Genomic DNA, 16436 nt, shown 5'->3' on the forward strand with positions numbered 1-16436 from the left:
CTTCACTTCCATAGGTACCTTGGCAGCAACGAAGGATCAGTGTGGGTCTGCTGCTGGAGGAGGCAGGCAGCTCCATGGTGAAAGACCCAGGAAGAGGTAGGCAATAAGCAAAGTCAGCCTTGAAATAGCTAATCCACTGCAAATTATTACAGAAATCACTGCTTAATAATAAAAACTAAAAAAATACGACTTGAGATCCACAAATCAGGATTAGATTTCAAAGATATACTTTTTTTAAAAAGCTTTCTCCACTCAAAAAAAATAAATAAAGTATTAGTCAAGTATATATCAGTTTGTCATTTCTTTTTCTCAGTTGGCTGGTAAACATTTGTCTCATATCCTGACAGTGTTTTGAAATAAGAAATACTGCCATGCTGATTTAAAAAAAAAATCAGTCTCTGTCTCAATGTAAATCCAACGTGTAGTAGGTAACCTTCTAAATAGTATTTTCTGCCTTTTTCAGGCCCCCGAGCTCTCTTTTGTAGCTCACCGTTGATCCTTTCTGTGAAAGCCTGGCCGGCAGTGAAGGTGCTGGCCATGTATAGGGAAACGGTGAGCTTAAAAGTTAAACACTGGCAGATTTCATCTTCTAAAAATGAAAAAAAAAATAATCTGAGTTGTGTAATGTAGCTGTATGCTGCAAAATAATAATAGCTGGAGTTTTTATGGGTACTGATTGATTGCTCCTTCCATACAATGCCAGGTTACATAAATCTAGTAAAGATTTTAATCGATGTCCACTCCTGGTGCTCTCTGTTTGCCTTCTTAATTTGTGATCTTACCATTTGTGCCTTCCCTTAGTTTTAGGATTGCATTTCAAGCGGAAGAGAGCCGCTCTTTTTGCAAATGGAAAAAATGATGAATATCCAAACGAGAGTTTCAAGTTCAAAAGTCACGAAAAGGGAGAAGAAAAGTCAAAGTTTTTCTCTTCTACTCAGGAAATGATAAAAACGTCTTGCCAGAAGTGCCTTCGGTGGATGGCTGACGATCACATGCTTCTTTCTCTTTCCCAGTGAGTTGAAGGAAGTTTGTAGGCTTAATTAAACGTGGACCACTCAATTCTAGCTTTTATGTAAATAAAGCCAAGTTTGAGGCTGTGCTATGTCTTACCACCACAATAAAACAGAGTTAAGACACACGTCTCTTCCAGATTGAGTTGGACAAGAGAATTTTACCAGCCCTGGCACCATACTGAAATCCTTTCGGTACCCTCAGTAGGTATTACAGTTTTGGGGTCTGCCGGCGTTCGTTAGATTCAGCATTTTATAACTCAGCTATCAATTTGCTCCAGGGGGGGAAATATAATTACTTTTGTCTCCCCTCTGTATTTCCAGCCATGATTGCAGGTGCTTAATACAAGCACGTCCCCTCTGGCACGATGGTTGAGTTATCCGGTGACTTTTTTTTTTTTTTTTCCCTTAGCTAAAATTTCTCATTTTAATTCGTGCAAAACACGGCGTCTTTTAAAAGTGAGCATATTTTTAGGCTGATGTTAATGAATCGCACATTGGCAGTGTTTTTCTTGGCACGATAAACAATTGTTCTGTTAGTCTGTCAGATCAGTGAGCCACAAACTCTGAAATGTTTTATGTTGTTGTGTTTTTTTTTAAAGATGCTTATTTTGACAGCCATTATAGTCTACCCCCCCCCCAATATCCTAGGCTGTATCAGTTTGAATGGAATTTTTGCCCATGAGTCTGAATCTACCTGTCTTTTTTGCTTTCTTTTAATTCTTTTTTGGTCAAGTTGGACTTCTGCCATGCTAAAAGTTAGATTCTCCGGAGCTTTCATTTGACTCAGAAGTCTCCAGCATCCAGTGTGCCAGAAATCAGGTGACAAATCCTTATAAAATACCTAATAAAGAGCTGAAGTTAGTCATCCTGGTGGCTTTTGGTGTGCAATGCTCTTGCAGGTATCGGCGTAGCGTCTCTCTCTTACTCAAGGTGTCCTCTTTTCAGCAACATTTAATATGAATACCGAGATCTCCATCATCGGGGAGCATTAAAGAGAGCGATGCTCTTCTCGGAGGGTAGCCGTTAATCCTGCCCACATCACACTTTGGGAACTATCCAGGTTACCTCCGCAGTTTCAGATGGCTTCAGACGAGGAAGTTTCATTCTTCTTGCTGTAAATCTCCTGCCCTGCGCTGCAGTCCTCTTACACAACCACCACATTCTGCAGGAGAGGTGACTACTGGAGGGGGGAGGCAAGCGAAATGGTTCCTAAATGGAAATGAATATCGTCTCTGCTGGTGGTGTAGGAGTTCGTCTTGATTTATGGTTTCCTGTTGTGAACTTTGGTTCAAGGCAGCTTTGGATTCCTTTTTCTTTTGTTTTACTCCCTCGTAGGTCAATAACTTACCATTTGTCATCAGCAGAGGATTTTTACGCCGGCTGGAACAATTAAGTCTCCGGTAGACGTCCAGTGATAAATGGGGGTGAGGAGGGAAAAAGGCTACCAGTGAGTTCTGTTTCAGCGTTAGACTCAATGAAGCTGAGAGCCTGCGACTGGCTCAGAAAGGCGATGATTTGTGTAGTTTTTCATGGCTTGTATGTTTTCAGAGCATGGCTGGCTCTCGTCCTAATCCCTGAGGTCTATCTGTGTGCCGTAGGAATTGAACAAAAATGTCCCGACGGTACCAAAATCCCCCTGACGTGAGATCCGCTGTGGTTCTAAGTGGGAACGAGTGCTCAGACCATCCTTGCTCCATCCCCAAAAGCAAACCCAGTTCTCATCTCCTACTCAGACTTCCCCTTTCGCTGGGGTGATGCTGAGCATATTGAAGGCTCACTCTCTTCTGCAAGCATCTACCGAGCTGACGATGTTTAAAACTGCCCTGCAAGGCTGTAGCATGGTCAGCTCTTGTGCACAGCAAACCCCAGCCCTTTCCTACCATGTATATTTGTGTGTTTCAGGCACGTGTTGGAGTAATACAGCAGCCAGACGCCCTGGCTGCTGGGATCTTTGTTTTTTTAACCCAGATTTTAATTCTGGTGGAGACCACAAAGAAGGAAGACGCCGGAAACTTCTCAGGTCACCTGCGACAGCTTCACGCTTTTGATAGAGGATGCTTTTTGTTGCAGGTACTCGGAACGAAGCCTGACAAAATGCATCGGGATAACAATAGAGACCCGGCCCGATTACTGCCTGAAGCGGCATCTCAGCGACATGCTGTCCTACGGCTGCACGAGGCTGGAGATCGGCGTGCAGAGCGTCTACGAGGACGTGGCCAGGGACACCAACAGGTGAGGAGAAACATTCGATGCTCATGGGATGGTTTTCAAAATGTTTCAGAACAGCATCTCTGTTTGAACACCCATTTAAGATCAAATATTGAAGCATTTGGCTCGTTGCCTTGCTCGTGTGGCCATATGTCTGTTAAGAAAGAGTAATAAACTGCAGCGGCTTCATGGAATTCGTTGTGGGGTTGTGTAGACCGTGTTATAACAAAATGGAGTTATTTGTGATATTTTAAACTCGGGATCTTTTCCTGCATTGTACATTTCTCTCCTTTTGTTGTTGCTGTTGCTTCATAAATAAATGCATTATTGTGAAGTGGAGAATGTGCCCGGAGAGAACTTGTAATTCTCATCCTACATAATTCACAATCTTTAGTCTGGAGCAGATACAATGCAGCGTAATCTACGGGAGGCTCTGTGCCAGCAAACAGCCTGCTCTCTGCACCACACACCTTACTCTGCTGAGCACGGGAGAGGAGAGAGGACAATGGCAAGTACAGGGGGTGAGGTGCAGAAACAGCACCTGTTGATGGATTAACCCCGGTCATTCTGTGGTTACAACACGTCTCTGGGTGGCAAAATAGGTTCAGAAGAAGCCTGTGATTTATTCCTTGTCATCTTGGACCTGTGGCCAAAAGCACAGCTGTCCTACGTAGGAGAGTGTGCAATACATTGTTCATCCCATCCCTTGCAGGCAAGAAAGCTCATCTTTTTCTTTCATTGTATTTCACTTTTTTTTTTTTTTCCCTGATAATTCTGATGATATTTTGAGAGAAGTGATTCTTCTCCTGATCATTTGTTCACATCTGACGTTTGTACAACTTGCCGTCGTTCTTATTGCATATTCCAGTCACCGACCACAGACATTTAATAACCATAATCATAGATAATGGCAGAAGCGGTATGGTTCAATAAGCAAAACACATTTTTGTTAATACCTACCTTAAAGGCAGTAGTGCAAAACTGAAAATGTTGGACATTTTCTTTCAGAGGCTTAAAGGAAGAATCCCAAATGAGTTTCTTCCTGCGGGTTGAGCTGTAGTTTTGCTTGTGCGTGGAAGCTCAGGACGTCACTACTATGAAACAGGCAGGCTGCTGCACTGGAAAAGCCATTTATTGAGTAGTCCACGAGCAGACAGCTAACATTGATAGGTGATATTTTTCCTCCTCTAGATGTCAGAGCTTTCCAAAGGAAGAGATCCATCCTGAGCTAGATCTTACTTTTCGGCTAGTTGTATTCACCAACGGTTACTTCTGCCACATTGTGAATTTAACAAATCATTTCTTTTCGGCTTTTAAAATCTTTTTTTTTTTTTTTATAAGTTCCTTTTCAAAGGTGCCCTACCCTGAAGTGGAACTGTAAAGCTCCACTTAGCTCTCGCTGCAGTCGTCTTCGGGTTTCCTGCGGTTTGTGTGTGAGATCAGAGCTGGTGCCATAAATCATTCAGAGCCGCATGTCACTTCTGGCTTGTGAATTTGCTAATGAACCCTTGATTTCCTGCTGATGAATCAGAAGAAGAATGAAGTAGTGTATTACTGACTGTTTCACTCAGAACTAGCCCTGTGTGGAATTGTATTTTGAAAGGTTTTTGACATTCTCAAAGCTGCTTGCAGAATTCCTAAAAGGCTTTGCTGCGGGCTCTCACAGCAGAGACAACGCAGGCTCTTGGTTCATGTGCCCCACTCCAACATTTCCGAACAATGAAGTGGAATATAGTTTTCGAGAAGAGTGATTCAAGTTTTCTTTTTCTTCTGAAATGACCTCATTTTGCTTCTGTTCTCCTGCTTTGTGGGGGATGTGTTTGGCTTTAAACTTTTAATATTTTGCTTGTAGCGAAATGTCAGATTACAACCAATTAGGCTAACTGTTTGGAAATTACTTTCTATTATGTTCCATAAGTCATTAGTGAGGGTTTTGAGTGCTTTGGGTGGCTGTGAGGCAGAAAAATATTCAAGAACAGATCTAGGCATCAAATAATCAAGTTATTGATGCAGCTCAGATTCCACTTCTAATAAGAAAATAATTTTTATTTATGAAGCAAGTCTCCCATTTACTCCCCTCAGGCTACTCAAGGTCTTGAGTAATACTGTCCTTGAACAGTCTCAGAAAAACACCATAATACTTCTGGAAGAAAAATCATTAATAAAACTATAGTTGTAAAAATACAGGTGGGGGTTTAACAGAGGCAGAATCTACCAGTGGAGAGAGAGGGAAAGGTCCTTAAGAAAAGGGAAGTGGCTGTTTGTTTGGCTAACATCGGGTCTCGGCAGAAGGCAGGCGTTTGTGGAGATGCCCAGATGGCATCAATTTTTCATCCAGAAGCCTCTCGAGGAGAGGAAGAGCCGCCCTGCTGAGCTGATCTGTTGGCAAGGAATTCCAAGAGGCAGGGTGAAGTGGTGGGCGAGCCTGATGGGAAGACGACGGTGGCGGCGGATGCTGACGGGGCAGAAACGGCTGCAAGTGTCAGCCAGCACCAGGAAAACCCTCGCAGCTGGGAGACAGCAACAGCAAGGACTTCATGGGGAGACTGATCCCGTGTGATGGGCACCTCCCTGGAGCTGCTCACAGTCAGAGAGGTGGCTGCTGCGGAGGCAGAGGAAGGCTCCCGAAGCGTGGAGGATGGAGAGATTTGCTCGAGGCTGATGAGGGAGGTGTGATTCAGCCTTTGCCCCTGCCAGCCCTGCAGGCTCCCACTCTCTGCGAGCTCCCGCAGAGCGAGCCTGAGTTGGTGTGGTTTGATGGCAGGGAAGAACATGAAATCCTTCCTGAGTCCCAATTTGGTCTGTGTCTTGGAGGTTTGACACCTCAGAACCTGAGAATTGTTCCTTTTGCTCTAAAGGGAGTACTTGAGAGTTCAGCCAGCCTTTTGCAAGGATGATTTTCTAACTAGCTGGTTCTACGTAGCCCCCATCCTTCTCCGTTTCTGTAGCTTTTGTTTCTGTTCCAAGACTTAAATGGTGATAAATTGATAATGAAACACAACCCTGCTCATTTCCTGGAAAATAATCTGAATTAAATATATCTAAATGTGTTTGGTTTTTTTTCTGTATTACCCAGGTTGCCTATCCTGAGTGTCCGGGGCTCTAAATCTCTCCTTTTCTCTTCCCAGAGGTCACACCGTGAAGGCTGTGTGCGAGTCGTTTCACCTAGCCAAGGATGCTGGCTTCAAAGTGGTGGCACACATGATGCCCGACTTACCAAACATGGGGCTCGAAAGGGACACGGACCAGTTTGTTGTGAGTATGGCTGAGGATCACCGGGAGTTTCTGGTTCCTTCCAGCTGTTCCATCTCGTTCTGCCTCCCTTTCTTAGCTCAGCTATTAGTTAGGATCTGGGCCGGAATTATTTCTTAAGGACAAACAATTTAACATTCATTTTTGAAGGTGGAGGGTAAGAAAGATTTGTTGAACTACTTCATCCAGAAAATTATATCCTTGCCTCATGAAAGACTGAGTCACTCAGGTCTCGGTGGAATATAGCTCTTCCAATGCTAACTAGGGCTCTTACTTTTTTCCAAGATAGTTTTCTTGCCTTGGCTTTACAATAGTGCATGTTTCAAAGTTTGAAGCATACCATCTCGAAGGTAATTAATTGCAAAGTAGAGTGGATAGGTGTATTATATAGCATCTCTGTTCTTGGCTCAGCGCTGCTCAATAGCTTTATCAATGATGTGGAAGAAAATATGAAATTATTTCTAGAGAAATTGAAATGAGAAATAAAGAGCAAATGGTAAACATCATAGGGAATTAACCACTTTACCTGATAATGCGGTAGATTTTTTTTTTCATGATCTCATTATTTTAAAGTCCTAGTAGGTTTTCTTTTTAAAATAGTTCAGAAATTTGCAGTCACGATGTAGGAACCACAGGTATGTTTCTCTGCAAGGTCAGACTAGGTGCTTTTTGGCACTAAAAAACTATCAATGCAACAGAAAGTATTGATCAGAAATTCAGGCAGGAACCAATGTTTTTTCCTGGTGTGCTGCAGACAGACACTTTTAGAAAGAAGCAATCCAGAATGCGGCTGTACAGCACACGGAGGAAGTCCTGAAACCTGTGGGAGGTACTTTTTGGAAGTGATTTTGTGCAGATTTCTTGTGCACATCATAAACATTTATGGCACTTAGTAAATATTATGTTCATGTGACAACGTGAGAAAGCTGGGACAAAGTGATTAGACCATGCACAGAAAAGTGAGGATGAAGTCAGTGACAACTGAAAGTGAATTCAACTCAAAATTCATCCCTCAGTCTCTGTTGCTCCTGGATTATTTTCTTATAATGCTAGAGGAGATAAAGGGTAGGAGTGGACATCAAATTAGCTGTGTTTGCCTATAATTACTTGTGCTGCGGGGTATGGCAAAACCCGACTCAATACCTAGTGAAGTTGCAGCTGTAGTTCGGGGTTCTTTATGGGCCTGTCATTACTTGGAGTAGTATCGGGCTGGGGAGGATTTATGATGGAAGAACAGCAATACCGACTGAAAGATTTAAAGAGCTATCCTTGGATGAGACCCAGCAGAGGGGACACAGTAATCTCGAGCATTTGCAAGATGTAAAACCAAAGAGGGAGGAATTATTTAAGGCAGAATTTCGAGCTTCTATAGAAAGGATTATTTTATTTAATGATTCTTATTCTGTGCTGCTTATCCGTGACAAACGGCTAAGGCTTTCCCACGGTAGGATCTGGAGTTGCTCCTCTTTCAGTGCACGAGCACTCTGGAAGTACTCTTCCAGCACTGCTTAACTTCAAGTGATGCTCAGCTGCCTGCGGTGTGTGCAGGCTGCAGGGCTCCCCTGCTTGTCAGGGGAAGGGCAGTGCCCTGCTGGATTTTCTCCATTTATTACTGACAATTGTTTATTACTGAGAATTGTTGCAGGAATAGAAGATGCAGAAGGCAAAGTCCTCAGGAAGAAGGGAGAAGAATATGGTGAAAAGGCTGGAATTGCAAGGGGGAGGTTAAAAGAAAACTGGGAAAATAGAGGTTAGCATAGAAAGTAAGAGGAGAAAGCAGAGCAGAGAAGGTCAGCTTGTCTATAATATCTTTGCAGGGTAAGTCTCAGCTTTAGGAACTGGGAGGACATCAGAGTTGATGGTGTGCCTGCTCTGGAACATGGCAGGAAGGAATTTGCACGTTATTGATTAAGAAATCATTGATCTTAGAAAAGGAAGGGGTAAGACCGGATCAGAATTTTGGTGTGAGGGGTTGGAATCAGCCAAAAGAGTGGCTGGAGGGAAAGGGAAAGGAAATGCAAAGCCATGGAAAAAGAAAATCAGGTGACAGCTTAGGAGGGGGATTCAAGAATATGGAGAGGGCGATGGGGTGGCCAGCTCAAGTGACACCTCGTTAATGAGTTCAGAAATTTGAAGCGGGACTCACAGATCAAATTAAGATTGGATGGCAGCGAGTGTGGAGACGAGGAGCTGGAGGATGAGTAATCAGCGTGGAGGATGAAGCCCTCAAGAAGCAATGTGAACGCTGCAGAGTGAGGAGGAGAAATAGGACTTGGAGAGGTGAGCTGCTGGGGAAGAGGTGATCGGGCACAGCAACGTGGAGAGGAATTATACCAGTGTTGGTTTAAAGAGAGGAAAGTCTGGGAAAGGAGAGGAGAAGGAACCAAAATGCACGTGTCAGAGAGGTGCACAGGGTCTGCGCTCGGAGAGCAGCCAATGCACGAAGAAACCTGCCTGAAAGAGGCAGCTGTGAGGCTGATGGGCAGCTAAGTGATCGCTGTGCCTTGCAGGAGACGGAGCTGCAGGGAAGGAGAGCGGAGAGGTTGTGGATCACTCTGACACGTTTCAAGATGGAGTGGTAAACAAGAGGCATCCTTTCCATTTCCCTTCCTCCTCAGCCCTTCGCATCCCATCCGAAATGCTTTATAATTTATTTTGAAAAGACGCTTTGTCTTGAATAAGAGAGAGGAGAGGGTGAAAACAGCCGTTCGTTTTGTTTTGTTTTTCCACAGCCCTGCACTGGCAAACGTGATTGAAGCGTACAGCAGGCAGCAATTCCTCCTTTCTGGGGATTCAGCGAGACAGCACACTCTCTGTTTCCTACCCAAAATTTTCTATCCTAGCTTTGAGTTGTTAGAAACAACTTCGATGGCGTGCTGTGTCAATGTTAGTCCGTGCTGGTAAATATTTAGACACTTCTATTGCATAAAACTAATGTGAGAACAAAGAGAGGAACCAAGAGGAGAGCATCTGTTGTGTTCTTGCAACAGCACCAAGCTGTTCGCGAGGAGGAGGAGTGCTCTTTCACACAGTTTGTGGCTCTTTAGTCTCCTAATTCACACAAATGTGTATCTTGCTATGAGCTACCTCTGACTTTTTGGGGACAGACACCTGCGCCTTATCAGGGAGCCTTATAGATTTTTTGCTTCTCCTTTTTTTTTTTTTTGCTTGAGTTCTAAATAAGCTCAGAGAAAATAAATTGCTGCGATGCTAACTTCCTTTCTAGTCGTGCACTTTTCAGACCAGGGAAGGGTAGGACAAAAAAGGAACCCAGATGACTTTAGGAGGAGGTCTAAACACTGCCTCCATTACCAGTTGATAGATTAAATGTGGAGCTTTCTCCTGGGAAGATAATAACTTGCTGATTGTGCTGACTGCGTACTAAAAATACTGGGTGCTTCTTCAAATTGAACAGGTAATTATGGTTTCAAGAGTAACATTGCTTCTGTCCCTCATGACCTATTGATTTTGAAGTGTTACCTGCTTCTTCCATCCAGCAGCGACGATGCCCATCGCTCCCTCTTGTGCAGGCATCTCTGTGTTTTCAAAGTTTTGTGTGTGTTTAGCAACTGTACTCCTGGAAAGTGTTTTAATAATTATTCAAAAGCGTTAATTTATTGATAGGAGTCAATGTATGAGATACGCCTTTTATTATAGGTAGATTTTCTCTCTTTTACAGTGAGGTGGAGGTGGCTGCCTTTCTGTCTGCCTTCAGTATAAAGATTACTACAGCTCCTTTTTTATGTGGTTGTCCTGGTTCTGTGTACCAGTTACGTTCTGCTTCTCCGCCCTTCTTCCCCCAGCATGCCCCTTTTTCCCATTACTCCAGCTGCTTTTTGTGGCCTCGGAGGATTTCCTTTCTCCTTCAGGTCTTTTCACCCCGTTCCAAAGACGGCAACGCGCTGCAGGAGGGAGCATCGTCGGCTCGCGTCCTCGTGTCAGGTAGCGTGCACACATGCACACGCATGCACTCTGCTGCTTCGAGCTAGCAAACGCGAGCAGAGCCGATAAGCCCGCTTTGCAGTGCCTCACGTAGCAGGTGGTCGGAGAAAATAATTAGAATAATAGCTAGAATAAATCAAGGGCTCAGCGGGAATAATGGAATTGTTACCAGAGCAGACACCTCATTCTGTGGAACGCGATAAACACTCAGCTTTGCTGTTGTAGCACGAGAGGGATGAGGTGACTCTAGGGGTAAATGGTTGGGAGGATTCATGAATCACACTTGCCAACGGGGCTACCAAGCAGAACTTTGGATTTAAGCAAAAACTTTAGGAGGTTAAAGAATTCCCAGGATGCTGTTGCTAATTCCTCATTCTGTTTCTGCAGAGTCACTGAGTGGTAATAGTGTCATCGACAAGCTGGATCTCTTCTGGTATCAATACTAAGCTAGTAACATTTATTAATGGAGAAGGCATGGCTGTTTGCTCTATTTTTTTAGTGGTCTTTTCCTGTTCATGGTTTACCCTTGTGGTTCATTTTGATCCTTCAGAAGGGATGTCTGTAAGCCCGCCTCAAATGACTTAAAGCCCCTGTGTAGATGAAATAAATTGGGGGAACAGAGAAAAGGAAAAGGAACAGGGAGATGGGCCAGAAAATTACAAGTTGGGAAGGGTCAAGTGTGGGAAGGGTCAGAGAAAGTGTCATAGCAAGTCTTTGGCAGAACCTTCCTTTTCCTGGAGAAGAGCTGTAGGGAGGTTTTTTGGCCTCATCATTTCCATCTGAAGTCTCGTATAAATAAAAAGCTGACGGGAAAAGCATAGGCAGGACCATTTCCTAGTCTGTATTGGAGACAAGTATCAGACTGAGGAGATTTGGTTCAATTCATTAGAGCCATTCTCACGGTTTTTAAATAAAATGCCACCGCTGAATTATTTTAGTCTGGTAGAAAATTCCTTTTCTTACAGTCACGTGTCAGGCTGTATTTTTTTTCTCCTGAAGGAATGGCTAAATTAGCATTTCTCAGAAATAGACTAATTTTAGTGAAATGCCTGATGCATCCAAGCTTAAGTTAAGCAGAGGGCTACAGCTTTATTTTGGCGTGTGAACAGCAGAGAGAAATATAGTGGTCAAGTAAGGCAATGGGTAATATGACTGTTTCTCTCTCTGATGTATTTGGTGTTGTAAAACTTTAAATACTGTTGTATCACCTTTAGCTGTAAATAAGGAGATAGTTTTCCGGAGGGCTCTCATTTTTATTAAGGAGTTGAAATTCATAATGAAGGTAATTTATTACAGCGCTATCAGGAGCTTTTAATAAATGTAATAAAAGATGCTTAAACTGCTGATCTCCATTGATTTTTGTACTCTTTGGGGAAGACAATTATCTCTGTTTTTAAATATCTCTCTGAAATGTTTAGTGGGGTAAATGATTTTCCTTTCAGTTCCCATTGAAGGTCTCATTGAAACACTATTATTGGCAGGTAGCCAGCATTACCTCTGATTTTTTTTTTATTTTTTATTTTTTTTTTCCACGGGCGCATTTATAGAAACAGATTAGGCAGTGCTTAATGATCAGTCCTTCTGAAACAGTGAGGAGAGCTTCTCTTGGAGACTTCCTAAACGTTCGAGCTAAAAAGCTCTTCAGTTCGCAAACAATTATAGTTTCATGAACTGTGGCCAATGCCATGGTAATTTTTTATGTTAATGGGAACCGTGGTAGTAAGGAGCGGGCTATTTTTGGAAACTATTTTCACAGATAATTGCACTCATATTTCTGGGGATAAAATGTCTAGATAAAGGCCCGGTTTGTGCCCACTGCTGCAGATGGTCAAATTGCGTGCACAAAGCTTCTCTCCCTTTCCAGTGTCTGTGTGGAACCAACTTTTATTTGCTCACTGGGTGTGTTTGCAGCAGCTCTGGGTAGGTTTCCTACAAAGCACGTCAGATTTCTCTCTTTTTGCAACGTGAGAACAAAGTAAAGTTGGTGCTGCAACCCTTTGTGTGATGATGTGTGGGAAGAGAAGAGCTGAATCAGTTGAATAGTGCAGGTAAAACTGGTCCCTTCTCCCCTGCATCACTGGGGATCCATGCATGTGGGTAGGGTGTCACAACCTGAACCATAAAATGCAGAGGCTGAGGATTTCACTGGTGGCGTGATCGCAGCTACCTTGCATCGTGCTGCCCAGACACACTACGTGCTGCTGTACCTTTTAGTATTAACATGATGAATTGCAAGGCTGCGTGGAAAAACGGCATTTTGGATTGCTTGGATTGCTCCCTTTGTCTTTGGGAATTAGTATTTTGTCCGCACATACAATTTCCTCCGGCATGGCAGCCGTAAAAGTTATGCTAATAACCATCTCTATCTTTCAAATAGCTTCCCATTCAGAAAAAGCTTCTGAGAAGTGTAGAGTCGAGACCCTTTTTCTACCCAAACTAAAAGATCATTTTGGAACTTAACAATCCCCAGACAACTGTGGGCTGCGTAGGCTCATACGGTTGCTCTGTCTCTTCAAGTGGTGGTTTTCAAGCCAGCATTCTGAAGTTGTTTTCTGGGCTTCTTTCACTAAGGCCCCTTGCTGCTGAAGTCAATAATGAGCATATGTCTGGGAACATAAAGCCAAATGGAAAAGCAGCACAGGAATAAAAGGATGCGCTTTGGATAGAGTGCAAATTTGCTAGGCATTTAGGCAAACAAAGCATCATTTGGTAAAATATGTATTTTAGCACAACTCAGCAGCAGCAACTGTATGCTTACTATGAGGGTGGTAAACCGTGATGTCCAAATTAAATCTGCAAGGACTTGATTTTTTCTTTTCTTTAAAGCGTAATGGAAAAGCGTAATGGTTTTGCAGTGAACATAATAACTGAGAGAAGCTTTTGCAGGGCTTTGTCGGCTGGGAGGGAGCGTGTGGTTGTATTGATGCTTGTTACGGAGAGGAGAGGTCTGATGAAAGAGGGTTAGATTATCAAAAAGATTGTAGAGTTGCTGGTCTCGATGATTTTTAGGGTAGAAGACATTCTGTGTTGCAAAACTCGTGTATTAACTTCAAACAATGAAAAATGCTGCATTTCCCATACTTAGCCCTAGGGGAGAGCTGACCCTCCCAGCAACGTAAAGGCCAGAGTCCTGCGCTCGGGAAAAGTGAAGGTGAAACTTCACAGCAAATTTATTGAGGTATTCTCATGGGTTCCTCCAGAACTGCGTAATAAATGGAGAGTCACTTGGAGCACCTGCAAGACGGAGCAGATGGGGCTGCTCGGTGCAGTGAGCACAATCTGGAGAGACTTGTCTGGTGTTCGCGTAGCTACTGTGTTCAGGAGTCAAAACCACGCTCCAAGGTCATGCTGCTGATGCCCAAGGCATCTCCCAAATGTGAAATGTCTCTTTCCTTATTGAGTTGTATTGTAGTGGTGCCCGGGACTGTCACACGCTAGGATCTCCTTGCAGAAAGTGACTGTCCAACAGCCTTAGACAGGAGGCAACATGTAGATCTGAATAGTCCAGGGATACAAAGAGACCGTGGAAGGTACGGGATGGCAGGCTGGCATGTTCCCTCTTTGGCCAGCAGCAACAATTTCCTAGAATTAAAATATTTATGAAACTGAAGTGCATAGCATTGGTAAATAACTCACTGAAGGCAACATCTCATCTGTGGACTAAACGCTCCTGTAAATTAGGTTACCTCCACACTGCAGTTGTTGTGTTGCACCCCAAGAGTGGTCTGGTTATGTTTCATGCTCTTTCTGAAGCTGAATAGTGCGAGGATCAGCTTGTGTTAGCTTCTGGAAGAGTTCCCTTTGGCACATGGGCTTCATGGTTTGGATGCTCTTGGGGATGGGTGGAAGAATAACAGCTTTTGCACCTTGAAGGGTGAATTACAAAGTCTTTTACAGTGTTTTCTCTGGACGTTAACAGGTCAAACCACTTTTATTTGGCATTCAAAGGCTATGTATGGGGCTTTCTGGAACAACCTGAGGTGAGCACGTAGATTATTCTGTTAAGTGCAACCAATAAACCTCCTGATAAACTTCCTGAGTATTGTGAGCCTGTACCTTCAGGAATTTAAAGACTGGAGAAATGGATCTGAAACAAACTTTTCTGGTCCACCTACTGTATGCTACTGTGCTACAAGGTGCCCTGATGTGATGTTTTTCTTCATGTTAATATATACTATTGTTAAAGACATTTGCAGGCAGATGAGCTAAAAACTGGTATTAATAATAGTCACAGAACTGACCCTTTTGTGACCAAAATGTTGGGTTTTATGGCGCTGTTTTCTTGGCTTAGTAGTTTCCAAAATCATATTTTATGTGCTCTGGTGAAATGTGACAGCTTCAATATGTCAGGAACTGAAAGGATTTTTATTACATAGCTGCCAATAGTCGGGAAAATTATAACGTTCACCTGGAAAATGGCCTTTGCTCCCTTGATTGCAGAGTGCTTTACAGCTACCTTCTGGAGGGCTGGAGGTTGGGATCCTCTGCTGTAGGAGCTTTTTGTCCCATGGTCATGTCTGTAGGAGATCTGTCTTGATTTTGTCATGAGTGTAGACATAAAGCAGGAGTGAGCTGATCTCTCTTTGCTTTAAGCCTGCTTTTGAGTCAATTTTATAGAGATTCGTGATATATTGTAACACACACATTTCAGAGGAGCCTAATTAAAAATGTTGCCACCTTGTAGTGCGTTTGCATCAGACATCACTGATGCAACAACCAGATTTACTAATTGCAGCACAGTCGCTTCCCAAAAAACCTCTTTGTGCTCTTTGGGGATAGATAACGCTCCTGTTCCTCACAGGCCTCAGAAATAATGTTATATTTGGCATGACTGATTTCAGCATACCATCTTCATATAAATGCAAGGCACCTTTGGAAATTCCCAAGGGTCTATTACAGAAATATTTCAATTGTATTTTAATTATAGGTATTTAAAATAAATGCCAGTTAAAGGTACCTTGAAGAGTGGGTGTGCACAGTCAGCAGAACAAGCTCCAGCTTGCCAAAGGTGAAATACTAGAGCTTGCTTTTCCCTTTCATAGCGGGCTCATCTGCCTTATTGCCGCTGAATGTTTTGCATTGTGTTTGTGCTCATTTTGCATGGAAGGCACGTACAGAATTAGGGAAAGGTTGAGGCTGGAGGCACGTGTGGGTCCGCTCATCCCACTCCTGCTCCAACAGGGCCACCCAGAGCAGGGTGCCCAGCACCACGTCCAGGTGGCTTTGGGAGATCACAGAATCCCAGAATGGCCGAGGTTGGAAGGAAGCTCTGGAGATCATCTGGTCCAACCCCTCTACTCAGTAGCTCGTTGCACAGGAGCACATCCAGGCGGATTTTGGGATATCTCCAGAGAAGGAGACTCCACGGCCTTCCTGGGCAGCCTGTGCCAGTGCTGTCACCCTCACAGTAAAGAAGGGTTTTCTCATATCCATCAGGAATCTCCTGGGCTTCAGTTTGTGCCCCTTGCCTTTTGTCCTGTCACTGGGCACCACTGAAAAGAGCCTGGCCTCGTCCTCTTGACACCCTCCCTTCAGATATTTGTATACATTGATAAAACCCCCTCAGTCTTCTCTTCTAATCAGGCCCAGCTCTCTCAGCCTGGCCTCGTGCTACAGCTGCTCCAGTCCCCTCAGCATCTTCGTAGCCCTCCTTTGGACTCGCTCCAGTAGCTCCATGTCCCTCTGGTACTGGGAAGCCCAGAATTGGGCACAGAGCTCCAGGTGTGGCCTCACCAGGGCTGAGTAGAGGGGCAGGATCACCTCCCTTGACCTCAACCTGATGGCAACGCTCTTCAAAATGCACCCCAGGATGCTCTTGGCCTTCTTGGCCCCAAGGACACATGGCCAGCTTGTGTTCATCTTGGTGTCCAAACAAACCCTGGGGGGCATCAGGCCTGGCCCTGAAGGGATTGTCCCGCTCTGCTCTGCCTGCTGCTGCCTCATCTCGAGCACTGCATGCAGTTTTGGGCAGTACAATATCAGAAGGACTTAAAAGTGCCCAAAGGAGAGCTACGAAGATGG

At 43.9% G+C, this 16436-nt stretch overlaps 1 protein-coding gene across 2 annotated transcripts in view; it reads left to right on the plus strand.

Moving 5' to 3' along the window:
• ELP3 (elongator acetyltransferase complex subunit 3) overlaps positions 1-16436 on the plus strand; it is an 89019-nt gene that overhangs the window by 24242 nt on the left and 48341 nt on the right. For both annotated transcript variants that reach the window (XM_068678945.1, XM_068678946.1), the window contains exons 8-9: positions 3084-3245; positions 6350-6476. In XM_068678945.1, the coding sequence (XP_068535046.1) occupies positions 3084-3245; positions 6350-6476 (289 nt within the window). The remainder of the gene's footprint in view (positions 1-3083; positions 3246-6349; positions 6477-16436) is intronic.

This window comes from Anas acuta, chromosome 3 (genome assembly GCF_963932015.1).
Source record: "Anas acuta chromosome 3, bAnaAcu1.1, whole genome shotgun sequence".
NCBI classification, from domain to species: domain Eukaryota; kingdom Metazoa; phylum Chordata; class Aves; order Anseriformes; family Anatidae; genus Anas; species Anas acuta.